Source organism: Panthera leo, chromosome A2 (assembly GCF_018350215.1).
Source record: "Panthera leo isolate Ple1 chromosome A2, P.leo_Ple1_pat1.1, whole genome shotgun sequence".
Taxonomy (NCBI): domain Eukaryota; kingdom Metazoa; phylum Chordata; class Mammalia; order Carnivora; family Felidae; genus Panthera; species Panthera leo.
Genome location: NC_056680.1, coordinates 59006692 through 59033602, shown reverse-complemented (window position 1 = coordinate 59033602; position 26911 = coordinate 59006692). Strand labels below are relative to the sequence as shown.

The following is a 26911-nucleotide window of genomic DNA, read 5'->3' as shown; positions in this document are numbered from 1 at the left end:
ATGGGGAGGCGCTGCTGGCGGCGGCGCGCTCTGGCGGCCGCGTGTCTGGGTGCCGCGCTCTTACTTCTGGGCGCCGCGCCCCGCGCCCTGCGCCCGGGTGAGTGCCCACCGGGCCCCTCCACGGGGGGCACCTGCTGTCCCCTCCCGCGCTAGGGGGTAGGGGTGGGTGGGCCCAGGGAGGCTCTAGGCGTCCCCGTCCAAGCCCCGGCTCCCTGAAAGGGTCTTGCCGCCCTTGGGAGTTGGTCTCCCAACGCCCGCGAGGGGTGATCGTTCGGGGCTCGCAGCCCGGGGCCCCGGGTCCGTTGTGGGTGGCAGAGGGCATCGGGCCCACCCAGGAAGGCAGCCTCGTTTACGTCGCCGGCACCCCTTGGCGCCCGGAGGGCCCTTGACCGAAGCGGTGCAGCGTGGGTTGGGGAAGCCTGACGCTGCCCGGTCCTTCAGGTGGTCCCCCTCAGCCGCAGGCGCTGCTGCCTGGAGCGCCCCGCTCCGCCCCGAAGTTCACACCCAGGAGGACCTGGGGCTCCTTTGCACGCACTGCACGGTCTGGTTGGGGAAACTGAGGCAGCCAGTCAGGACCCTGCAGCGCGTGGTAGCTGCCCTGGGCCAGGCTTGTGCGTAGTCTTAACTCACTCCATCTCCTCCCCATTTCACAAAGGGGGAAACTAAGGCAGAGAGATTGAGGGGCAGGTGTGGGTGACTTGCCTGCTGGCTAGCTGCCTGCCTGGGGCTTGAGATGCCCAGTCAGCAGCCTGTTCCCACCTCGGGCTCTGTTTGCCTTTCCCTGGTGTGAGTGTGTTGGGGGGCTTTGGGGACTCAGGGGGTAGGTCTCCACTGGGCTCTGTGAGAATCCTCGGAGTGTCACCTTTGGAGCCTCACGGACAGGGTCTCAGGGAGTAAGTGACCACGCCCCAGGGTGGACAGGGACTGTGGGCAGTGAGGGTGGCCCAAGAGATCGAGCTGAGGAGTCTGTGTTTTGGGGGGCACTCACCCACCTGGCTGGGTCTAGGTTAGTGGATAAGGGTCATTCCACAGCCTTACCTGCTGGATGACCTATTCCCCCCCCTCCCAGGTCCCTCAGTACTCCCATCTTTCAAATGGAGTGCTCAGGTTCTTCCTTATGGGTCTTCCGGGGAAGTGAAATTAAATGAGATAGTGGAAGAAACTCAGTCCTGAGTCTCTTCATCATGCCGGCTGTCATGATTTAGGGGTGGCACTGTGCTCCCTTCATCTTGGGGGGCGGGGCTTCCTTCTCCTGCTTTCCCTCCAACCTCCATGACTGCCTCTGGGCTGGAGGCCAGGGTTTGGCTGGGGTCCAGGTGAGCAGGGCTTGGGGAGGACTCCCTAGTGTGTTCACCAGAGTTCTACCTAGTCACCCTGCCGATCACACTGTTCTCTGCATGCCTGGACCCAGCCTCCCAGACCTGGACACCTCTCCAAGCTCACGGGAGGGAGCCGTGGTCAGTCTTGTCAGTCTTTCCATCACCACCCCGTTCCATGAGCAGGTGGGCTATCTGGGAGTGGTGCTCCTGGTTCAGAGTGCTCCTGATTCATGGCAGGTGCTCCTACTCCTGTGTCTTAGCAGAGCAGAGTGTCCCCTAGCAGTGTGGGCTGTGGTCCTAGGGTCTGTGGCCATGACAGTCTTTGTCTACCCACTCATTCATAGACAAGTGTTTACTCAGGACCTGGACTCCCAGGGCTCAGCCACTGGTGTGGGGTGTGAGAGAGACAGAAGGCTAGAGCATTTGGGCCCCGGTGTGTGGGGTGTGTGTCTGGGGGGTATCTATAGAGGAGTAGGCACGTTGGGGTAGGCATATTTATGTCTCTGTGTCTCCCCTGCCTGGACACTTCTCTCCTGCCGCCTCCTCTACCCAGGTTTGAGAGAGAAGAAATGAGCCCAGGTACTGGTTACCTTCTGCGTTTTCTTCCTTTTGACTCTCTTCTGCAAAATCCGGGAGAGCAGGAGCTAGAGAGGGTGACGCGTGGTCCCTCTCCTAGTTTTTGCCCATGCTGTGTCCCTGCCTGAGATTCTCTGCTGCGTGAATACCCTTGGCCATGACCTTCTCACCCACCACGCTGGCCTCACCCTACCCAGTCTGACAGACCCTACTTGACCTCTGCTTCCACTGCCCCTAGACTGGGATGGGCCTCTTCTCCGGGCTCCCATAGTGCAGGCCCACCTGCCTCCCAGAGGCCCTCTTGCTCCTGCTAGGTGCTCAGACCTTTCCCCATAGTCTGTCTTCACTCATCATAGCTTTGAGGGTGACCCTGGACAAAAAAGGGTTAATCAGACCAACCTACCCAACCTACTTTGCTGGCTCTTTTTCCTCCTGAGCCATGAGCTAAAGCCCCTGACCTCAGAAGCCAGTGAGGAGGGTGTGCTAATGTTGGATCTGCAGCCACCTGGCAGAGCCAGAGAGGAGACAGCTGGGTGGAAAGGCCTTCTCCTGCCAACCGTCCAGCTAGAAGCAGATCCTGCTGTCTGGGGACTCTGAAAGTGGCCTCTTAGGGCCTCCAGCAGCGCTGAGGATGTTCCCAAAGCTGTGCTCTGAGTTGGAAGGGGGTGAAGGGTGTGGTGGGCCTCTGGGCTAAGAAGAGGGCTCCAGAGCACAGGAGGAACTTTAGCATCTTACTCCAGGCACACAGGTCTGGCACTGTCCCCTCCTTCTCCAGAGCAGTTGGGCAGGGGACACCTAAAAGACTGCCACTAGAGGCCTGGGGCCCCTAATGTGCATTTACTAGTGGGGAAGTCTGGAGTAGCCCACCATGGCATCCCTGAGCCCCCAGGACCCCATCAGTGCTGACCTAGTGCTCAAGGTCCTGGGGACGAGGAAGATGCTGGGGCAAGGTAGGACAGTTGCCCAGGATACTGCTGCCCTCGACACCCCAGCCTCACCCCAGGGTCCCAGTGGCACTTCCACTGTCACCCCTCGTCCCCTTCTGCCTTTTGCTTCCTCTGTGTCCAAACCTGGGCTTGAAGACTGTTCTTTTGTGCATCCCTGTTGACCATGGATTTGCTGGGCACGTGCTCATGCGAGGTGCCTTTCTAGGGCTGGGAACAAAACTTACTAATATACCTGCCCTTGCAGACCTTACGTTTTTAATATTAAAAATCCAGGGGTGCCTGGGTGGCTCAGTCGGTTAACCATCTGACTTCAGCTCAGGTCACGATCTCACGTTTGTGGGTTCAAGCCCTGTGTCAGGCTCTGTGCTGATAGCTCGGAGCCTGGAGCCTGCTTCACGTTCTGTGTCTCCCTCTCTCTCTGTGCCTCCCCCACTCACACTCTTTCTCAAAAATACATAAAACATTAAAAAAATTTTTAAACATCCAAATTGCTGGTCTGCATCTTCTGCCCCCAGAGACACACTGAGGGAGAGTCTCAATTTAAATCCCCCACCTGCTGCTTCACAGGGGCCTCATTGGGCAGTGCCGGATTCCACCCTCACCTCCCTCCCTCCTCAATCCTTTCCTAGGTTTGCAGGGTTGAGCATCTTTCCTGGAGTTGGAAGTCTCTGTCCACTTTCAGGGGACCTAGGGTTGGGGGCAGGGAAGGGAGAGTGTGGAAGAAGGTTGGATGGAGAGGGGATTATTCCCAGGGGAGGCCACCTGTCCCTTCCAGGCTGGATTGCTGTCTTCCTTTCTTCCAGACCACCTCCCTTCTCCTGGGGTCCAATGCTTCCTGTCTGAGATCTGGGATGATGTGTGCTAACAGAGATCTTCTCCTCCACTGTCCTTCTTGGAGGGTTTCCAGGTGGGGAAGGGCCCAGGGCTTCTCTCCCTTTCCCTCTCTGTCCCCTTCCTTTTCTGGCACCACAGCACCTGGGGACTCAGGCCACAGAGACAACTGTTCAGACAGAGCGCAGGGGTCTATGATGGTCGGGGCACCTCTCAGGCAGCGTAGTGGCCCTGGAGGCAGCCATTGCTTTTAATGAAAAACCAGGATTTTGGTCCTATGCAGAATAAATGCAGAAATGCCCGATGACTCCTGGGGAGCCAGGGTGCCAGGGTTGAGGTGGGTCTATGACATGGGCCTGGCCTTGGATCTGAACAGGGCCTCTCAGCGCAGAAGCCAGGGACCTTCGCAGGGGCAGCTAGAGCCAGGAGCAGACAGCTTGCCCCCTGGATGCCCTGTGTCCACTGCCTCCCACTGAGCCCCCCGCAGGACCCCGTCCCATAGGCTCTCCCTCATTGTCCTTGCACAGTGGGGTCCCAGTGCCCAACTCTGCATGCTCTGACTCCTTCCCCAGTCCTGGCCCTGGGCCCTCACAGGTCACAGTGTCTCAGTGAGGACATCTCAACTCAGGCCCACTTAAGCCAGATGAGGCTGCCTTCAGGCATGGGTGGATCCAGGGGTGGAACCCTTGTCTCCAGTTCTAGGTTTGGCTTTTCTCTGCAATGGCTTCACTTTTAGCTGCCTCAGTCCAAAAGAAGGGCTCTTGACTGATTTCTAGGCAGAGTCCCAAGGATGTGTCTCATTGGCCTGAATTGGATCCCGTGGTGTCCACCTCTGAGGACAGTTGCTGTGGCAGAAAGGGATGGAATGCTCCAATTGGCTAGGCCTGGTCACCTGCCTATCCCAGCAGCTACTGGAGGAGGGAGCCTATCAGAACCACGTGGACGGAGTGTAAGCAGGTTTGCTTCCGAAGGGACGCCTAGCAGGCTAGCAAAAGGAGTGGGAGTGGCTGCTGGCAGCCAAATAGATAGATGCTCCCACACTGCTGTCCATTCTCAGGTACTGTCAGTGTTCCCAGGGCTCAGAGGCACCATCCGGGCCTCCAGAAAGTACCATGAGAAAAGGTTAACTGGCAAGGTGGATGACTCACTAGAGTACGGATTGGTAATTGCATTTTGCAGAGAAGGAGACTAAGATCAGGAGAAGGAAAGTGACTTGCTCACCCAACTAGGAAGTGTGAGGGCCAGGATTTAATCCTAGTCTAAAGCCCTAACCCTTATGCTTTCTACTCTATAGGCTGGGGTATTTGGGTTGGGCTTTGCAGGCTGCATAGGACTTCACCAGGTGGGAAAATGAGGAAAGGGAATTTGGGGCAGAGGGAATGGCACAGACAAAAGAATGGAGGAGTGAAAAGTCCTGGTGTGCTAAGGGATGTGCTGTGGGCAGAGCTCAGGGTTCATGAGATGAGGTGGTAGGGTGGAAGCCAGAAGTATACTCTAAGTTGGGGCCCGGTCATGGGCGGCCTTGAGTGGCAGGCTAAGAGTTGGGGCCCTCTCCTTATGGCCATGAGGGGCTATCAGTCTTTAAATAAATTATTCATTGGCACTAGGTGAGTTACAGGGGTAACAAGAAAACAAGACAGTCCCTTTTTACAGAGTCAACTTTCTGGAAAGGCAGCCAGACATCAACCCATACACAAACCCCATTGTTTCAGCGGTCATAAATGCCACGCATAAATTAAAAGGAGAGACCTGGGAAAGGTCCTGACGTGGAGTGCTGCTCTTTGGAGAGACCCTCTTTCTAGAGGGGACATCCGAGTTGAAATCTGAACAAGAAGGGTTACTCTAAAGAATAGGGGTTCCTGGAGGAGCATCCCAGCCAGAAAGAACAGTTAGTGCAAAGGCTCTGAGGTAGGAACGCCCCTAATGTGTTCACTGATTGGCAGAAGGACCAGTGTGGCTGGAGCTGGGGGGGGGGGGGGGGGAGGGAGAGGAGAGAGGTGGACCAGGAGGGTTCTGGGAAGAAGCAGGAATTTGTTGTTAGCCAGTGGGAAGCCATGAAGGTTTTAAGATCACCAAGGTGGAGGGAAGAGAAATAGCCTCCTATTTCTGAGTCTCCTGAGTGAGGAGATTTCTGTGACTGTCCTGGACGGAGGAGGCAAGGGGGCAGGGGGGTGGGATAGGGGCAGTTCTTAACCATCCTGGAGGCAGAGGTGATGAGAATATACCCAAGAATGAGCTGGCCAGATGAGGGGTTCCATTCCAGGTGGAGTTCAGCAAATAGAGTTTGAGTTTTAAGTACAAGTGGAGAGATCTCTAGTTCTCTTCAGGGAAAAAAAAAAAAGTGGGATTGTTTTTTATTTGTGAAGGGCTTGTCAACGTGTTCCTCCCTGAGCCTGATTGCCAGAGGGAATGTCCCTGACCCTGGGGCATGCAGGTCACCCTGGAAGTCCCAGGTCACCTGGGGGACCGAATGGGCTGGGGTAACCTGCCCTCCACCCTCCCCCAGCAAGGTCCCCGGGGGCCTGTCAGCCTTGTTTGGGCCTGGCTGCCCCTGCCTGTCTGATCTTGCAACACTGTGCCCAGCTAGAACTTATTAACCAGAAACCATGTGTCGTAATCTTCACTAACTGGACTGGGAATCACCAAACAGTGTTTCTCTCCCAAATGGTGAAGTTTCAAATGGCCCACAGAATGCCTTGTGCCCCCCACCCCCGCACCCTGCCCAGCTGCAAGGGGCAGCCAAAGCCTTTCCTTAGGGGTGGGTGTGCCAGGGACCATCTCACCGGTTTCTGCCTTCAGTTTCCCTGTGTGGCAGTTCACCCACCTGCCTGCAGTTCTGGTGAGCTTGGGCGGGGCTGTGTGCTGGGCAGGATGGGTGCCCAAGAGATGTGCCCTCAGAGGCATACATGCACTATGGCCCGGGGTCAAATCCTTTTTCTGGCCTTTGCTTGCTGTGAGGCCTCAGGCCTGTTTCTTTCCCTCTCTGAGCCTCAGTTTCCCCATCTGTCAAATGCAGATAAGAATGGTTTCTACCTGATACCAGTGTCAGTGTGTGCCGAGCTCAGTGCCAGGCGCTGGCCGACCCTAGGGCTGTGCCCCAGGTGCTTCTTCCTGGTTCCCGTGACCCTGCCCCAACCCTGCCTCCTTTGCCGACTGCCATGCCCTCCTGGGGGCTTCCTGCCTTCATGCAGCGGGCACTGCAGGGTGTTGGGCTGTCTTTGCACCGACCTACTGGATCAGGACTGTGGTCTGCTCTTGAGGCCAGGGCTGCATGGTTTTCAGGGCCAGGATCCCTTTGGGCATGGGTGCTGGGCTCTCCCAGACTGTGGTCAGCTCACACCGCATCGCTTCCTCCCTTTCAACCCCAGCTGGTTTGCTTTGAGCAATTTCAAAACTCCAGCTGTTTTACTGCTGTGATCTGTTTCTCCTTCTCCCAGCCTCTGTCCCTGTCATTGTGTGTAGCTCTGTCTCTTTCTCTGTGTCTTTGGCACCCCCTTGTCCCTCCCACCTCCCTTCCACCACCCTCCCCTGCCTCCCCATACAATCTTCTGCTATTTTTGTCTCCTTTTTCAAAGCAGAACCCCGTGGTGGTTTTGCCTGTGACTGCCCTGGGCTGGCCCAGGCCCCTCCCTGGCTGTGAGACTGGGCCTGCCGCCTGGCTCTCCCTGGCTTGTCTATTCCGTGGTGCCCTTGGCAGGGAGCCTGGGACCTGAAGCCTAGTGGAGGGGCTGCACATTGGAGGACACAGGCCAAGAGAGGCTTGGGGAAACCAGAGTGGAGGTTGGGGGATGCCTCACTGTGGCCCTGTTTGGGCCACCCTGCCCTCAGAGCCAAGCCCCCAGCTTTCCAGAGTTGGGGGCCGGATCGAGGGATCTTCAAGGCAATCCCCTTCTGGCCCTCCTAGTCCTATCCGTCCTCCTCCCTGGCCAGCCTGCCCATCCCACTGGACTATAAGTTCTTCTGATCTGTGTGGTGGGAAGAGGTGGGGCTGGGTGGAGGTGGCCCAGCCCTGTAATCACTGGCCACAGCTACTCTATAAATAGGACCTCACTCTGGTGCCTGCTCCCTGTGACCCTCCACCCACTGGCCCCTGAGGTCTGGTATAGGACGCACTTTCCTGCAGGCTGTGGCCTGAGCAGGAAATGAGAGGCCCCATGCAAGGGTTGGTGTTTCTGAAGGCTGGGTGCCTCCAAGTTGTGGGGCCTTGGGGTAGAAATGGACCTAGGTTTGCTTCACAGTCCCTGGGGGCACCTCCTACCCCCCCCCCCCCCCCCCACCGCCATGGGTACCAGCCCTTCCTCAAACCCAGCTGTGGCCCTCAGAGGAGCTCATCACTGGGTGACCTCGGGCTACAGGTAACACATCTGCAGAATGGTGAGAAGGGTCCCCTGCCTCCCTGGGTTGTGAGTGGTGCTGTGCTAATGTGACATAGCATCTCCTGGTGGTTGCTGCTATACTTTGGCCAACCTGCCAGCCCCAAGCCTGGGGCCTCCCTGCGCAGCCAACATGGCTGCCCCCCGGTCAGCTCATTTTCTGATGACAGTGGTGTTCCTGGGACACGTCCAGCTGCCGGGAGACAGAAGTCCCAGTCCTAGGGCCATTGGTGAATCACAGGACACAATTAGGCCCTCCCCTCACCCTGGCTACAGAAGAGCCCAGACCTTGTTCCAAGGACACTGGAGTGGGGAAGGAGCCTGAGGCTGCCAGAGGCCCTGGACAGTGGGCTTCCGGTACACACAGAAGGTTCTGGAGGCCAAGGCAAGGTCAATCTGTCATTTATGCATTCATTCAGCCAGCCTCCACCAGGCTTTGCTGTAGTACAGGGGTTCTCCAGGTGTGCTCCTGGGCCAGCAGCATCAGCATGACCTGGGGGGCTGTTACACATGTGGATTCCTGGGTCCCCCTCCAGACCGCCCGGACTAGAACAAGTGTTTTCTGTGTTTTCGTTGGCCCCCACGCATGCTAAAGTTTGACAACCACTACTCATGGTCCGTTTGCCAACAGATAATCAAATTTTCAGTTAATCAGATTTTCCAAGTTTATTTGTTCGTCAAAAACATGTCTTAAATCTTTTCGGTGAATGTGTTCCTCTTGGCAGCAGTTTTTAGATTCTTCATTTTATTGAAAGCCAAGGGTCATGGAAACGTCCGTTCTTCTTATGGATATATTCTTTTCTCTTATGACCCTGAATTCTTGAAGGTATTCTTGTTATGAACATGCAATGTTCTTGTGAGTTCAAGAATATCTTATGATAGCCATCCAATATATTTACATTTGTAAGCTAGATTTCCATAAAATGGTCTTGCATATATCCTTTTTGGTGATCAGTAATTTTATTTTCATTGAGCTTTAATTCTCACTCCATAAAATCACTTTTTCAAAGGACACAGTTCAGTGGTTTCTTAGTGTATTTAACAGTTGTGTGGTATGTCCATTCTATAATTCCAGAATATTAGCAGTAGCAGTGACTCCCGTCTTTCCCAGTGATTTCCCCCAGCACCCCCAACCCCTAGCACCCACTCATCTATGTGCCAAGTTGAAGCCAGCGTCAGTACTCTTTCCTTTGTATGAATGAATAATATTCTTTTGTATGGATGGACCACAGTGTTCATCCATTCATCAGTTAATGGAACCTGAGGTTTTGGTTATTAAAAATAATGCCATGGGAATATTTGTGCGTAAGTTTTTGTGTGAACGTTGTTTTCAGTTCTCCTGGGCATGTACCTAGGAATGGAATTGCTAGGTCATAGGGTAATTCAATGCTTAACGCTTAACTTGCTTTCGCTCACCTTTTGTTATTGTGGTAAAATACACATGACATAAATTTTACTGTCTTAATAGTTTGTAGGTGTACCGTTCAGTGGTATCAATGCATTCATAGTGTCGTGTGACCATCATTCCAGACCTCTTTTCATCTTGTAACACTGAAAGTCTGCACCTATTAAATACTCCACATTCTCCCCTCCGCCACCCCAGCAACCGTCATCTGCTTTTTGCTCGATGGTTTTTACTACTCTAGGTACTACGTGGAATCCTTCATGATTTGTCCTTTTGTGACTGGCTTCTTTCACTCAGCATAATCTCCCCAAGGCTCATCCAAGTTGTAGCCTGTGTCAGAGTTTCCTTTCTTTTCAAGGCTGAATAATATTCGTTGTGTGAATAGACCCCATTTTGATTATCCGTTCATCTCTTGATGGACACTTGGGTTGCTTCCATGTTTTAGCTTTTGTGAATAATGCTGCTAAAAACATGGGTGTGCAAATACCTCTTAGACACCCTGCTTTTTCAACTCTTTTGAGTATGTACACAGAAGTGGAATTGCTGTGTTCTGTTAATTCCATTTTTGATTTTTTGTGGAGCCTCCATGCTGTTTTCATAGCAGCTGCCCCATGTTACATCCCCACCAACAGTGTACAGGGTTCTAATTTCTCCACATTGACAACACTTGTTTTTTTTTCTCTCTCTCTCTCTTTTTGATAGTAGCCATAATAATGGGTGTGAGGTGGTATATCATTATTGTTTTGATTTGCATTTCCCTAATGATGAGTGATGTTGAGCATCTGTTCATGTGCTCATTGGTCACTTGTACATCTTCTTTGGAGAAATGTCTATTCAAGTCCTTTGCCCATTATTGAGTTGAATTTTTTGTTGTTCAATTTTAGGAGTTCTCTATATATCCCCTATCAGATACATAATTTACAAAAGTTTTCTCCCATTCTGTGTTATCTCCCATAATGCACAGAATTTAAAATTTTTCAAGTCCAATTTATCTATTTTTCCTTTTGTTACCTGTGCCTTTGGTTATATCCAAGAAACCACTGCCAAATCCAAGGTCATGAAGCTTTTGTCTTATGTTTTCTTCTAAGAGTATTATTGTTTAGGTCTTACATTTAGGCCTTTAATCTATTTTGAGTTAAATTTTCTATATGATGTGAGGTAAGGGTCCAGCTTCATTCTTTTTCATGTGAACATCCAGTTTTCCCAATGCCATTTGTTGAAAGGAGTGTCCTTTCCCCCATTGAATGGTCTTGGCACCCTTATCAAAAAGCATTTGACCATGTATGTAAGAGTTTATTCTGGACACATCTCTTCTCTTCTCTTCTCTTCTCTTCTCTTCTCTTCTCTTCTCTTCTCTTCTCTTCTTTATATGTCTGTCCTTTCACCAGCACCCACTGTTTTGTTACTATAGCTTTGTAGTTAGTTTTGAAATGAGGAAGTGTGAATCTTCCAGTTTTGGTCTTTTTCAAGATATTTTTTTTTTTTTGATATTTGGGGTCCTATTGAATTTTGGGACGGGTTTTTCTATTTGTGCAAAAAACGTCATTGGAATTTTGACAGGGACTGCATTGAATCTACAGATCATTTGGGGCAGTATTGACATTTTAACAATACTAAGTTTTCCAATCCATGAACATGGGATGTGTTTCCATTTCTTTGTGTCTTCTTTAATTTATTTCAGCAGTGTTATGTAATTTTCATTGTACAAGTCTTTTACCTCCTTGGCTAAGTTAATTCCTAAGTATTTTCTTCTTTTTTAGACTATTACAAATGGAATTTTTTTTGTACTTTCCTTTTCATATTTTTTATTGTGTATAGAAATGCAATGATTTTTGTGTGTTGACTTTGTATCATGCTACTTTGGTGAACTCATTTATCAGTTCTAGCAGTTTTTGTGTGTGGAATCTTTAGGGTTTTCTGCATATAAGATCATATCATCTGCAAACAGAAACAATTTTATTTTATTACTTCCTTCCAGTTTGGATGTCTTTTATTTCTTTTTCTTGTCTAATTGCTCTGACTAGAACTTCCAATATTGTGTTGAATGGAAGTGGCAAAAATGGGCATCCTTGCTTTGTTCCTGATTAGAGGAAAAGCTTTTAGTCTTTCACTATTGAGTCTGATGTTTGCCATGGGTTTTTCATATATGGTTTATATTGTGCTGTGGTACTTTCCTTCTGTTCTTTGTTTGTTTGTTTGTTTTGAGTGTTTTCTTTTTTATCATGAAAGTATGCTGAATTGTGTCAAATGGTTTTTCTGCATCAATTGAGATGATTGTGTGGGTTTTTTTTTTTTCCCTCCTTCATTCTCTTAATATGGTGTAGTACAGTGATTGATGTTTATATGTTGAACTATCCTTGTATTCTGGGACTAAAGCTCACTTGGTGATGATATATAATCTTTTAATATGCTGTTTAACTTGTATTTCTAGTATTTTGTGGAGGATTTTTGCATCAATGTTAAGAGATACTGTTTTCATTTCTTGTAGTGCCTTTGTCTGGCTCCCTTCCCCCCTCCCCCCACCCCCCCACCCCCCCGCCCAGAGTTATTAGTGGCCATACAAATTGAATTAGGAAGTGTTCCCTCCTCTATAATTTTTGCAAAAGTTTGAGAAGGATTTGCATTAGTTCTTCTATAAATGTTTGATAAACTTCACCAGTGAAGCCATCAGGTCCATGGCTTTTATTTGTCAGGAAAATTTTTATTACTGATTCAGTCTCCTTACTAGTTATAAATGTATTCAGATTTTCTACTACCTCATGAATTCATCTTAGTACATTTTGTACTTAGTACATTTTAGAAATTTGTCTATTTCATCTAGGTTATCCAACTGTTTTGGCATACAATTGTTCATAGTAGTTTCTTATAGTTCTTTTTACTTCTGTAGGGTCAGTAGTAATGTCCCACTTTCATTTATGATTTTAGTAAGCTGAATCTTGTTTTTCTTGGTCCATCTAAAGGGTAGTCAATTTGTGGATCTTTCCAAAGAACCAAATTTTGGTTTTATTGACTTTCTCTATTTTTCTATTCTCTATTTCATTTGTCTCTGCTCTAATCTTTATTATTTCCTTCTTTCTGCCAGCTTTGGGTTTATTTTTTCTTCTTTTTATAGTTCCTTAAGTTACGAACTTAGGTTGCTGATTTGAGATATTTCTTGTTTGTTTGCTTGTTCATTCATTCATTCATTTGTTAATTTATTTTTAATTTATTTTAGAGAGAGAGGAAGGGCAGAGGGTGAGAGAGGATTTTAAGCAGGCTTCATGCTCAGTGTGAGCCTAAAGTGGGGCTTGGTCCCACAACCCTGGCATCATGACCTGAGCTGAAATCAAGAATTGGACCCTCAAACGACTGAGCCACCCAGGCACCCCTCTTTTTTTTTTTTTGATGTAAGAATTTATAGCTCTAAATTTCCCCTGAGCACTTTCGCTGCATCCCATAAGTTTATGTTGTTTTCATTTTTGTTTCCAAGTATTTTCTTTTTTTTTTTTAAGTTTATTCATTGTTGAGAAACAGAGAGAGACAGAACATGAGCGGGGGAGGGGCAGAGACAGAGGGAGATACAAAATCTGAAGCAGGCTCCAGGCTCTGAGCTGTCAGCACAGAGCCCACTGTGGGGCTCGAACCCATGAACTGTAAGATCATGACCTGAGCCAAAGTCGGACGCTCAACTGACTGAGCCACCCAGGTGCCCTTGACTCCAAGTATTTTGTAATTTCCCTTGTGATTTCTTCTTTGATCCACTGGTTGTTTAGAAGTGTGTTCTTTGATTACTACAGATTTGTGAATTTTCCAGTTTTCCTTCTGTTATTGATTTCTGACTTCATCCTGCTGTGGTCAGAGAATATACTCTGTATGATATAATGTCTTTTATTTTAACTTTTTTTTAAACATCTATTCATTTTTGAGAGATGGAAAGATAGAGCATGAGTGGGGGAGGGGCAGAGAGAAAGGGAGACACAGAACCCGAAGCAGGCTCCAGGCTCTGAGCTGTCAGCACAGAGCCCGATGCGGGGCTCAAACTCACGGACCGTGAGATCATGACCTGAGCTGAAGTTGGACACCCACCTGGCTGAGCCACCCAGGCGCCCCTTTTAAGATCTATCCTGACTTATTTTGTGGCCCAACATATAGACTATCCTGGAAAACATTCCACATGTGTTAGAGAAGAATGTGCTATTGTTGTTGGATAGAGTGTTTTGTATGTGTCTATTAGATCTAATTGGTTTATTGTGATGTGTAAGTCCTTTGTTTCCCTCCTCATCTTCTATCTCATTGCTTAATTCATTACTGAGTGGTATACTGAAATCTCCAACTATTATTGTAGAGCTGTCTATTTCTCCTTCCTATTCTGCCAATTCTTGTTTCATTTACTCTGATAGCCTGCCATTAGGTAAGTAAATGTTTATAATTGTTCTAGCTTCTTGCTGTATTAAAACTTTTATTCATATATAAAGTACTTGTCTCTTATTTCTTTGATTCAGAGTCTGTTTTGTCTGATATTAATATAGCCACCTTTGCTCTATTTTGGTTACTATTTGCTTGGAGTTTTTTTCTATCCAGTTTGTATCACTGGATCTCAAATGAGTCTCTTGTAGAACACAGATTGAGTTGGGTCAGGTATTTTTATCCATTCTGCCCATGTCTGTATTTTGGTGAGTTTAATCCATTGACATTTAAAGTAATTACTGATAAGGAGGAACATCTGTCATTTTGCTATTTGTCCTCTCTATGCCTTATAGTTTTTTTTTTTTTTTATCCCTCATTTCCTGTATTACTGTCTCCTTTTGTGTTTAGTCAGTTTATCTTTTTGTAAATTCCTTTCTCACTTCCTTTGTGGCTACCATGGGGATCACATTTAATCCTAAAATTATATGTTGTATTTTGGATTTATACAACTTTAACCTTGCTAAGTACAGAATTTTGCTCTTTTACAGCTCTGTCCCCATCCCTTTCAGTTGCTATTATATAATTACATCTTTATACACTATATGCCCACACACATAAACTAGTAATTCTTTTAAATGCATTATTCTCGGGGCGCCTGGGTGGCTCAGTCGGTTAAGCGTCCAACTTCAGCTCAGGTCATGATCTCACGGTCCGTGAGTTCGAGCCCCACGTCGGGCTCTGGGCTGATGGCTCAGAGCCTGGAGCCTGCTTCCCTCCCTCTTCTGTGTCTCCCTCTCTCTGCCCCTCCCCTGTTCATGCTCTGTCTCTCTGTCTCAAAAATAAATAAACGTTAAAAATAAATAAATAAATAAATAAATAAATGCATTATTCTCTTAAATTACATAGAAAACAAAAATTTGGAGTTAATAATACTGGCTTTTAGACTGATAATTGTTTTTTTTTTTTTTTTTGCTTTAGATATAGTCTCTTCTAAATCATATAGAAAACAAAAAGTACGGTTACAAACTATTGTTACAATAATATTATCTTTTATAATTGCCTGTGTATCTACCATTATTGATATTTACTTCTCCATACAACTTCGAGTTACTGTCTAGTTTCCTTTCATTTCATCTTGCAGGACTCCCCTGAGCATTTCTGGCAGGACAGATCACGAACTCCCTCAGCTTTTGTATATCTGTGAATATACAGATATTAAGCTCTCCCTCACTTTTGAAGGAGAGTTTTTCCAGATATAGGTTTGTTGATTGACAGTGCTTTTTTTTTTCCTTTGAGCACTTTGAATATATCATCTCATTGTCTTCTGGCCTCCAAACTTTCTGATGAGAAATCTACTCATAATCTTATTGAGGCTCCCTTGTATGAGTGATGAGTTGTCTCTCTTTTGCTGCTTTCAAGATTCTCTGTCTTTTGAAAGTTTGATTTGCAAGTCTCTTTGAATTCATCTTACTTGGAGTTCATTATGATTCTTGGATGTTTATATTCCTGTCTTTCATGAAATTTGAGAAGTTTTCGGCCATTATGTCTTCAGATATTCTTTCCGTCACTGTCTTTCTCTTCGCCTCCTGGGACTCCCACAGGAGTATGTTGATTTTGATGTTGTCCCACAGGTCCCTTAGGTTCTGTTTATTCTTCTTGAATCTTTTTTCTTTCTGTTCCTTTTACTCAGTAATTTCCATTGTCCTGTCTTCAAGTTCACTGATTCTTTTTTCTGCCTACTTAAAATCTGTCTTTTAATACCGCCAGTGAATTTTTCATTTCAGGTATTGTACATTTTAGCTCTAGAATTTCTTCTTAGTTTCTTTTAACATCTTTACTGATATTCCATTTTTTTCATCGATCATTTTCTTGATTTTCTGCACATCTTCCTTTAGTTCTTTAAGCATCTTCAAGACAGTTGTCTTACAGTCTTTGTCTCATATATCTGCCATCAGATTTTTTTCAGGGTGTTTCTGTTGATTTATTTTCTTCATCTGAATGGACCATACTTTCCTCTTTCTTTGTATGACTTCTAATTTTTCTGTTGTTGTTGAACACTGGACATTTGAATCTCATAATGTAGTAACTGTGGAAATCAGATTCTCTTACTTGGTGATTGCTATTTTTAGCTTGTTTTTGTTTTTCTGATTGTTGTAGGCTGTCTGTGCTGAGGTTCAGCCCACGTTATAAATTTAAGGTCTTCTTAGGTCTTTTTCTGAGCCTCTCCCTGGGCATTCACAGTCAGTTTCTAATTTTCCCCATTTTTGCCGTTGCTTTGAATGTTTTAGTGTTTAATACCTGGCTCCCCAAAAAGGGGAAAAGAGAAAAATGGAAGGTGGAGAAAAGGGAACCAGCCTTTTAAGTCCTTCGGAAGTCACTTTATGTGGAGGGAGAGGGACTTGCAACAATGTGGGGAAGCACACCTGATCAAAGCGTGGATCTCTGATATTTGGAGAATGGCATCCTTTTTGCCCACCCCGCTTCCTGCATGCTGTATGTAAGCTACTCCAGGAACACATGCACAGCTGTCTGCCATGTGGCTGTCTGCCATGTGCTAAGAGCTGTAATCGGGGAATACTGCCACCTTAATGACATTAAATCTCCCAATCCACAAACATGGGATATTTTTCCATTCGTTCAGGTCTTCAATTTCTTCCAGTGATGTCTTAGTTTCCAGCGATGAGTTCTGCACTTATTTTGTTAAATTTAATCCTTAATGTTTTTCTTTTTATGCTATTGTAAATGGAGATGTTTTTGTAATTTCAATTTTGGGTTATTCATTGCTAGTATTTAGAAATACAATTTACTATTGTATATTGGTCTTTTATTCTACAATCTTGCTGAACTAATTTATTAGCTCTAATCGTTTGTGGATTACACAAATACATACATACACATTCTCTATATATTCGTGTTATCTATGAATAAACATAATTTTACTTTTTCCTGTCCAATCTGGATGCCTTTTTTCTTTCTTTTTCTTGCCCAATAGCCTGGCTAGAACTTCTAGTACATTGTTGAATAGAAATAGTGAAGGTGGGCATCCTTTGTTTTGTTCCTGATCTTAGAGGTAAAGCATCCAGTTTTCACTATTAAATATGTTAGCTATGGCTTCTAGATGGCTTTTATCCGCTTGAAGAAGTTCCCTTCAATTTCTGGTTCATTTAGTGTTTTTATTAGGAAAGGGTATTGGATATTGTGCAACACTTTTTCTGCTTGTACTGATGATGATTGTGTGGGGTTTTTTTCTTTATTCTATTAATATGGTGTATTACCGTGATTGATTTTTTTTTATGTTGTACCACCTTTGCACTCCTGGGATAAGCCTTACTTGGTCATATATAAACCTTTTTATATGTTGATGGATTCAGTTTGATGTGTTGTTTTGTTTTGTTTTGTTTGTGAGGATTTTGCATCTATGTTCATAAGAGATATTGCTCTGTAGCTTTCTTGTGATGTCTCTGTCTGGTTTTGGTATCGGGGTAATACTGGGCTCATATATGAGTTGGGAGGTATTTTCCCTCCCCCATTCTGTTTTGTTTTTTGGGAGTTTTTTTTGAGGGGCATAAATAGTTTAGAAGATACTGGTGTTAATTCTTCTTTAAATATTTGATAAGATTCAGGAGTGAGTTATCTGATTCTGGGCTTCTCTTTGTGGGAATTTCTTTCCATTACTATTTCAATGTATTGTTATATGTCATTGAGATTTTCTGTTTCTTTTGAGTGAGGAATTTGCATCTTTTTAGGACTCTTTCCATTTTATGTAGGTTATCTAATTTGCTTTTATATAATCGTTCATACCTTTCTCATTTCTGTAAGATTCAGTACTAATAGCTTTTCTTTCATTCCTGTTTTTACTAATTTGAGACTTCATTCTTTCCCCCACTCCCAGAGATGCCTTTATTTAAAAAAAAGAAAACAAAAAACAGCATTTAACCATGTGCACATGTGCTAGGGTCACTGTGATGGTACCAGCCTTTCATTTTTATTTATTTTTATTTTTATTATTTGTATTTACTTTTAAAATTTATTTTTAATTTTTTTAATGTTTATTTTACTTTTGAGAGAGAAAGAGAGACAGAGTGTGAGTGGGGGAGGGGCAGAGAGCAAAGGAGATGTAGAATCGGAAGCAGGCTCCAGGCTCTGAGCTGTCAGCACAGAGCCCAACTTGAGGCTCGAATCCACAGACCGTGAGATCATGACCTGAGCTGAAATCAGACGCTTAACTGACTGACCCACCCAGTGCTCATTTTTTTTTTTTAATTTTTTTTTTAACGTTTTATTTATTTTTGAGACAGAGAGAGACAGAGCATGAACGGGGGAGGGGCAGAGAGAGAGGGAGACACAGAATCGGAAGCACGCTCCAGGCTCTGAGCCATCAGCCCAGAGCCCGTCGCGGGGCTCGAACTCACGGACCGTGAGATCGTGACCTGAGCTGAAGTCAGACGCTTAACCGACTGAGCCACCCAGGCGCCCCATCAGTGCTCATTTTTTAATCTATATCAAAGTTAGTTAGCCTATAGTGCAACAATGATTTCAGGAGTAGATTCCACTGATTCATCCCCTATGTATAACACCCAGTGCTCATCTCAACAAGTGTCTTCCTTAATGCCCCTTACCCATTTAGCCCATCCTCCCTCCCACCACCCCTCCAGCAACCCTCAGTTTGTTCTCTGTAATTAAGAGTCTCTTATGTTATGTCCCCCTCCCTACTTTTATATCATTTTTGCTTCCCTTCCCTTATGTTCATCTGTTTTGTATCTTAAGGTCCTCGTATGAGTGAAGTCCTATGATATTTGTCTTTCTCTGACTGGCTAGTTTCACTTAGCATAATACCCTCTAGTTTCATCCACGTAGTTGCAAATGGCAAGATTTCACTCTTTTTGATTGCCGAGTAATACTCCATTGTGTGTGTGTGTGTGTGTGTGTGTGTGTGTGTGTATGTATCTTCTTTATTCATTCATCATCGATGGACATACTTTGGCTATTGTCGATAGTGCTGCTATAGACATTGGGGTGCATGTGCCCCTTTGAAACAGCACACCTGTATCCCTTGGATAAATACCTAGTCGTGCAATTGCTGGGTTGTGGGGTAGTTTATTAATTTTTTGAGGAACCTCCATACTGTTTTCCAGAGTGGCTGCACCAGAGACGTCATTCTTTTCTTCTTGGTCAGTCTAGCTAAAGTTTTGCCGATTTTGGTGATCTTTTTTGAAGACTGCATATACTTTATTCATTTATTAACAAGTATAATCATATTTAATCATATTTAAGAAAAATATGATCAAGAAGCATAAGATCATAAACCTATGCTTACCTATGTCAACTATATACTAAGAATATATTCATATTAATTGAATATGTAGGAAGATATTCCTTAAGACACATTTAAAGTAAAAGAATAAATTTAGTAAGCAGAGTTTGTGGTAGTTTTAAGATTGAAGAGTGCAGGGGCGCCTGGGTGGCGCAGTCGGTTAAGCGTCCGACTTCAGCCAGGTCACGATCTCGCGGTCCGTGAGTTCGAGCCCCGCGTCAGGCTCTGGGCTGTCCGTGAGTTCGAGCCCCGCATCAGGCTCTGGGCCGATGGCTCGGAGCCTGGAGCCTGTTTCCGATTCTGTGTCTCCCTCTCTCTCTGCCCCTCCCCCATTCATGCTCTGTCTCTCTCTGTCCCAAAAATAAATTAAAAACGTTGAAAAAAAAAAATTAAAAAAAAAAAAAAAAAAAAAAAAGATTGAAGAGTGCAGTACTGAGACAGATAGTATCCCTGCCCACTGTCTTCCAGTCTGGGAGACCGTAAAACCTGCATTTACCAGGAAGTGGCATACATACTGGCCAGGGAAGTTCAGGCTCCTGTAGGAGCCCACGGCAGTCATGTGACCTGGCGGGCTGTCATTGGAGAAGCTGAGTTTGGCTGTGCCACCTCTCCTGCTACCCACCCCTTACTGGCTGCCTGGACAGCAGCTAGCTTGGTGATTCCCTTCGGGCTCCGTGGTCATGGGGCTGGTGGGGGTGGGGCATGAGATGAAGGCAGATGGAGACAGTGGGTGGTCAGGCCTTCACCAGAGGGCTGGATAACACCTTTCCTCTCATCCCTGCCTGCCTGGCATCCTCCAACTCTGAAGGGCAGGACATGGGGCAGGAGTGATACCAAGTACTCTGCCCTGGTGGGTCAGGGGACCTATCAGTGCCGCACACTCCACCAAGCCCCCTGGAGGCAGGTGAGACACAACAGGGAAACTGATTCCCAGAGGTAGATCAGATGTGTCCAAGCCCCCTGAGAGCCACAATCAGTCCATTTGATGCCTCTTTCCTTGTGCCCCACAGCATTTGAAAACAGCCTGGGCTCTGGCTGGCTCAGTGGGAAGAGGAGGAGTCCCCTGCAGATGCTGTATGATGTGGACCAGGTAGGTGGACAGACACCCACCCAGTGATGCCTCCCTCTACCTCCAGCCCCGGGAACCTGAAAGCCCACGTGTAGACCTGCTGTCATGGGACTGGAGCCCACAGGAGGGCATGACGAAGCTTCCTCGGTAGTCAAGGCTCTGTGCAGAGAGGAGAATGCCTGTGACAAGGGCAAATCTTGGGGCAAGCTGGGAGATCCGCCCACCCACCCTCCACCATTGACCCAACAACAGACTGAGGCCACACTGTGCCAGACACTCTTTTGTGCATTGTGGGTATAAAAGACTGAAGCAGACCCTTAGGAGGTCTAGTGGGGAGACGGTAATTAAGTGAACCCCCAGATTTTAGTACCCACTGTGGTAGGGGGTAGCCTACCTGCCCTCGCAGTGTTCTCAGGCACACGGACCGGGAGGCTTGCTGGCCCGTGCACTCCACTTCTGCTCTGGGCCTGCCGGGAGCACCCACAAATCCCAGCCCCCCTCCCCGCCATGGTTATACCCCACTGAGAGCCACAGGCCCCTGGCTCACACACACCCCAGCACGTACAAGGAGAGGCACCCATTCAGACAGCATGTGTGGACCACCTACTGTGTGCAGTCTGTGCTCGGGATGCTGCTGATCCAGCGGCAAGCAGGTCAGCTGGGTCCCTGACCTGGTGCAGCTGACATTCCCATGGGGCGGGGGGGGGAAGACATCATCCCATTGCCACCTGCATTAACCTGTGACTCGTTTGCATCAGGGCAGCCCTAGGTGCAATAAGAGATGGACCAGGAGGGTTCTCGTTTAGATCGGGGGCTGTGGGGGGGAGGGGAGCCTCTCTGAGAAAAGGACATCGGAGCTGAGAACTGCTGAAAAAATGTTGAGAGACAAACAGTAGGGGGCTGAGTGCCTGGAGGTGAGGGGGCAACGGAAGAGGGGGTGTGAGGTGAGCCAAGAGTAGGCAGCAGCTTGGTGGTGCCTGGCAGGTGGGGAAAGGGTAAGAGGAAAGGGTAAGGGGAAAGGTATGGCTCCCATAGAGGGTTTTAAGCTGGGGAGAATGATCAGACAGGTTGGGTAGGTAGCTGTTCACTGAATCCCTAAGTGCTGAGCCAAAGGGGCCTGTGGAGCTTATCTGACCTTGGGTTGCAGGTGTAAAGGCCTTGGTTCAGAGAGGGTGACTGGCTTGCTCTGGACCACACAGCAAGCTGAGGGCAGGCCAAGCTCTCTGTAGGATCCTGGGCCCCGCTAGTTCCACAGGCCCCTGAGGGTCAGATGGAGTTGGCTCAGCCCCCTAATGGCCTGAGGTCGCACTGACTGTTGGGTGTTAAGGCCCTGGGAGCTTAGCACCTTGCAGCTGAGAAATAAAAAGTAATAAAAATAATCCGGCCAGTGAGTGCTAACTGTGTACCAGACACTTCAGTTCTGTGAACATATTTAGTCCTCACGGCAACCCTACAAGGTAGGGCTGTAGGGCTGTTGTTTTCCCTGTTTAAAGATGAGGAAACTGAGGCAAAGGGAGGCCAAGGACACAGAGAAGGTGACAGAGCTCATAAGGACTAGAGCCACGCTAAGGATGCAGGCAGCTGAGTCCAATCAGGCCAGGAGAGAGGAGAGTTGTAGCTGCAGGACTCGGTCCTGGACCAGCAGGCAGCTTCTGAGTCCTAAGTGGCCTGAGTTGAGAGTTCCAGCTTCCGTACTCGAGAGCTGTAGGCAACTCATTTCTTCTGAGCCTCAGTTTTCTCACTTGTATGGAGATAACATTGCCTGTCTTGGTATTTACGGAGCTCCAAGCGACAGAAAAGCTGACTTTAAGCCATTAGGACAGTCGGTGTTTACTTCCCAAGATGCTCAGAGACCAGCCAGCCCTCTGGAACAGCATCATGTTGGCATCGTCATCGTCTGGATGTTGATATCTGTTTCATGTCTTGTTGTCTCCTGACTGCAATCTGACTGCCAGGGCTCCGGACCTCTACTCCTAGGACAGTAGCCCCGAGCAGAAAGGGAGGGGGGCAGGCAAAGGTTTTTTTCTTCAAGGGCCCTCTCTTTTTGTGCTGAAGTCTTTCCTGGGACTCATCTAGCAGACTTTCCTGTAATCTCTTTGGTCAAAGCCAAGCTACGTGTGCACCGCTGGCCCCAGAGCTTTCGTGAAGTTGTGTGAGGTTGCTGTAACTGGTTCTTCCCCAAGGCTAGGCACACGACCTACCACAGTTGAGGTCTACTGTCAGGAAAGGTGGCCCAACAGGTGGGGGGATGGCCAGTATTCTGTGCCATAGGAAATATGTTGGGTTGTCTGGAAGCTGAAAGCAGACCTGGGCTGTGGGGCACCTGGATGCAGCCTCTCCTGGCACTCATGTGCAGCCAGGCTTCTGAGGGCAACCCTGTGAGTCTGCCTTAGAGAGTAGGGGATCCTCCCAGGCCCCCCACAGCCGTGGCTGAACTTCGCAGCCACCTTTCAGTGCGATTTTGAAAAGGTAACATAAGCACGATAGGGCATTCAACCTCCCAAAAAGTACATACAGTGAAGAGTACCTCTCCTTCCCACCCTGTTCCTGCTGACCCCTGGAGGTGACCAGTTAGTCTCCTGTGTGTCCTCCCAGGCACGTTCTGGGTATGTGTGTAGTGTCCAGTGTTCAGTCATGTGCTCAGGTCACTTTGCCAAAATCACACCTACAGGGCATATATGTCCTTTCTCTCTGCTTTATGTTTTAATTGTGAAAAATTCAAACATATACAGAAGTACAAAGTACATTAAACCCCCATGTTCCCATCACCCAGTTTGAACAGTCATCAACTCTTATCCAGTCCTATTTCATCCAGACCCTTCTCCCCTCCATTCCTACCTGGGATTATCTGGAAGCAAATCACATCCTTGTTTATTCTGTGACAATGTCAATATATATCTAAAAGAGAGGCTCCCCACAACCTATCCTTTTCTGAAACATTTATTTCCTTCCCCAACCCTTTTTAAGCCCAAAGTGTGGGGTGTTGACTCTTGTTCTGTATTTCAGCTTTTTCACTGAAAGTATCGTGGATTTATTATTTTTTTAATGTTTATTTTTGAGAGACAGACAGAGACAAAGTGCAAGCGGGGGAGGTGCAGAGAGAGGGAGACACAGAATCCGAAGCAGGCTCCAGGCTCTGAGCTGTTGGCACAGAGCCCGATGTAGGGCTTGAACTCATGGACCATGAGATCATGACCTGAGCTGAAGTCGGACACTCAACCGACTGAGCCACCCAGGTGCCCCAGTATCTTGGATTTCTGCAGGATGCTTTTAAAGGCACCAGAAGCACAACTGAGCATACACGCATGTGTGTGCGCACGCACACACACACACACACACACACACACACACACACATCCCTGCCCCCTCCCCCCAGCGTCAGATACTCTCATGAAGGCACGGGGTACAGTGTGCCCCCATTTCAGAGGCTGCTTTGTCCCCTTGCAATGGAAGCACTCAGAAGGCTTTTTTCTTAACTGAGATATAACTCAAATACCATAAAACTCACTTTTAAAGTGTACAATTCAACGGGTTTTAGTGTATTTACAAGGCTGCATAGCTGTTGCCACTCTAATTGCAGAACGCTTTCGTGACTCCAGAAAAGAAACCCAGTACCAGTTAGCAGTCACTCCCCCTTGTCCCCTCCCACCCGCCCTTGACAACTAGCAATATGCTTTCTGTCTCTGTGGATCTATTCTGGACATTTCTTATAAATGGAATCTATCCGACAACATATGGCCTTTTGTGCCTGGCTTCCTTCACTTAACATGGGCAATCTTTTCAAGTTTCATCCATGTTTTAGGGTGTATCAGAATTTCCTTTGGGGGCGCCTGGGTGGCTCAGTCTGTTGAGCACCTGACTCTTCATTTTGGCTCAGGTCGTGATCTCATGGTTTGTGAGTTTGAGCCCCATGTACTGTAAGCATGGAGACTGCTTGGGATTCTCTCTCTCCCTCTCTCTCTACCTCTCCCCCATGCTCGCTCTGTCTCTCTCTCTCAAAATAAACACTGAAAAAAAGAATTTTCTTTCTTTTATTGGCTGAATAATATTCTATTGTATGGATATGCTACATACTATTTATCCAATTCTTTGTTGATGGACATTTGGGTTGTTTCCAAACCTTTTGGCTATTATGAATAACGTTGCTGTCAACATCATTTACAAGTTTTGGTGTGACATATGTTTCTAGTTATCTTGGTATATACCTAGATGTGGAGGGCTGGATCATATGTTTATTTATTATTTTTTGAGAAGCTGCCAAGCTTTCCACAACAGCTATATCATTTTACACCCTCAACAGCAATGAATGAAGGTTCCATTTTCCCACATCATCAACAATGTTTGTTGTCTTTTTTTTATTATGTCTTGAAGGTTTTTAAGGCAATTCTGAGGAATTAAAAACACTCTCCTAGAAACTCCTGAACCAGGAAGAGGAGGGGTGGGAGGGGGGTTGGAGGGTTAGTCTTGGAAGTAGAGAACCTGTTTAGTGCAGAAGGGACTTGAGGAAAGGAGGAGGGATGGGTGGGAGGTGGTGGCTTGGGTCTTAGCATGGCTGAGGCAGGCTAGGAGGGGCTGGCCTGAGTGTCCTAATACTACCTAATTAATAGAGTCGTAAAGTGCACAGAAGACTTTCTGGCACACAGTGGGTGCTAGATAAATGCTCGATGTTAATATCTCACAGAAGAGAGACAGGCTTCAGAGAGGGCAAGCTTCCTGCCCAGGCACTGAGATTAGAGATGGTTGGCGGTAATAAAAAGAAATCAAGACCCGCAGGAACATACAGAAGTAGCTAATTTTATCATTGAACAAAAAATATCTCGGTAGCCTGCAAGTGGCTGCATTTTTCAACTCTATATAGGTTTAAAGTATACCGTTCGTATACACTATGCTTTCAGTAAAAAGGGAGCGGATATTCAATCTGCACCCACCCTTACCACTCTGATGATATAACTTCTTTATCAGGCTTACTCTGATGTGGTCATATTCATTCTGAGGCCTTCCTCGGTCCTGAGCACCCAACACTTGTTTGTCACATCCTTCCACGTGCCTCAGCGAGGTCAGAGCCATTTCTCCCCAAGTTCAGGTCCAGGACAGATCCCTGGGTCCCAAATCACAGAGCGATCAGTGGCAGTTGCTGGGGTTTCAGTCCCCCATTCCTTCGCCGCGGCCGGGTGGGCGAAGGGCCCGCAGCGCTGACCCGTCCGTCCCCCGACCTGTCGCCCGCAGGGCCCGCGCTCGGCCATGGCCGAGGTGCACCGGCAGCGGCGCGACCTGCTGCGGCGCGCCTGCAGCCGCCACACACGGCGGCAGCGCCTGCTGGGGCCCGAGGACCTGCGGCACGTGCTGGTGGACGACGCGCACGGCCTGCTCTACTGCTACGTGCCCAAGGTGGCCTGCACCAACTGGAAGCGCGTGCTGCTGGCGCTGAGCGGCCGCGCCCGCGGCGACCCGCGCGCCATCCCCGCGCACGAGGCGCACGCGCCGGGCCGCCTGCCCTCGCTGGCCGACTTCAGCCCGGCCGAGATCAACCGGCGCCTGCGCGCCTACCTGGCCTTCCTCTTCGTGCGCGAGCCCTTCGAGCGCCTGGCGTCGGCCTACCGCAACAAGCTGGCGCGGCCCTACAGCGCCGCCTTCCAGCGGCGCTACGGCACGCGCATCGTGCGGCGCCTGAGGCCGCGCGCGCACCCGGACGCGCTGGCCCGCGGCCACGACGTGCGCTTCGCCGAGTTCCTGGCCTACCTGCTGGACCCGCGCACGCGCCGCGAGGAGCCCTTCAACGAGCACTGGGAGCGCGCGCACGCGCTCTGCCACCCGTGCCGCCTGCGCTACGACGTGGTGGGCAAGTTCGAGACGCTGGCGGAGGACGCGGCCTTCGTGCTCGACCTGGTGGGCGCGCCGGGCCTGCGCTTCCCCGCGCCGCCGCCCCGGGCCAAGGCGGCCGCCGCGCGCGACCTCGCCGAGCGCCTCTTTCGGGACATCAGCCCCTTCTACCAGCGGCGTCTCTACGACCTCTACAGGATGGATTTTCTGCTCTTCAACTACTCTGCTCCCTCCTACCTGCGGCTGCACTAGGCCGCGGAGTCCCGGCGGAGCCTGGCATGTGGATGCCCCGGGGTCTCGGGTGGACCGGAGAGTGTGTATTTCTGGTGGTCCCCACCCCCACCGTCCCCTGCACCTCCATGCTGGTGCCACCCGCCCGGGACTCCACTCTAAGTACCACTGCCCCCGCGATTCCCTGATTGGCCAGCACGCCTGGCCAGGTTTAGGTGCAGTCCACCTTGTGTGACTGCCTGTCACTTGACGCTTGCTTCCTCTGACTGCTCCAGCTGGACGGCCTTTCTCCAGACCCCTGGATGGGAGAGCATTGAATAACTAGTCTGTTTTCGTTTGGGGCCATTTTGGGGGTCGGCTTTGCCCCCAAACCTGTCTGTGGTGCAACAGAGCAGAAATGATGGTTCAGTGTGACCTCTTCACCTCACCTGCTTTGGTGGTCACATCCCTGTCCCTCGATGGGCTCAGGCTAGAGCCATCTGTGCCAGCGGGCATGGCTCTGGAGCCCATCCTGAGTTGCCTTCCACTCTGCCTGTCACAGAGCAGCACTGTGTCTGGCCACCTTTGACCTCAGTCTGGCCAGATCCCAAGTCTTCCGTGTGTGCTCACAGAGCTCAGAATGGTGCCCGGTTTTATAGGA

General features: G+C 48.3%; 1 protein-coding gene across 2 annotated transcripts; it reads left to right on the top strand.

Moving 5' to 3' along the window:
• CHST13 (carbohydrate sulfotransferase 13) lies at positions 1–26911 on the top strand. 2 transcript variants are annotated; one of them, XM_042927553.1, is made up of 3 exons: positions 1–97; positions 20162–20241; positions 25447–26911. In XM_042927553.1, exons 1-3 carry the CDS (start codon positions 1–3, stop codon positions 26290–26292), a joined length of 1023 nt encoding a protein of 340 aa, XP_042783487.1. In that variant the 3' UTR covers positions 26293–26911. The 2 variants fall into 2 exon arrangements, with proteins under 2 accessions (XP_042783487.1, XP_042783488.1); XM_042927554.1 differs by lacking the exon at positions 1–97 and adding an exon at positions 4428–4622.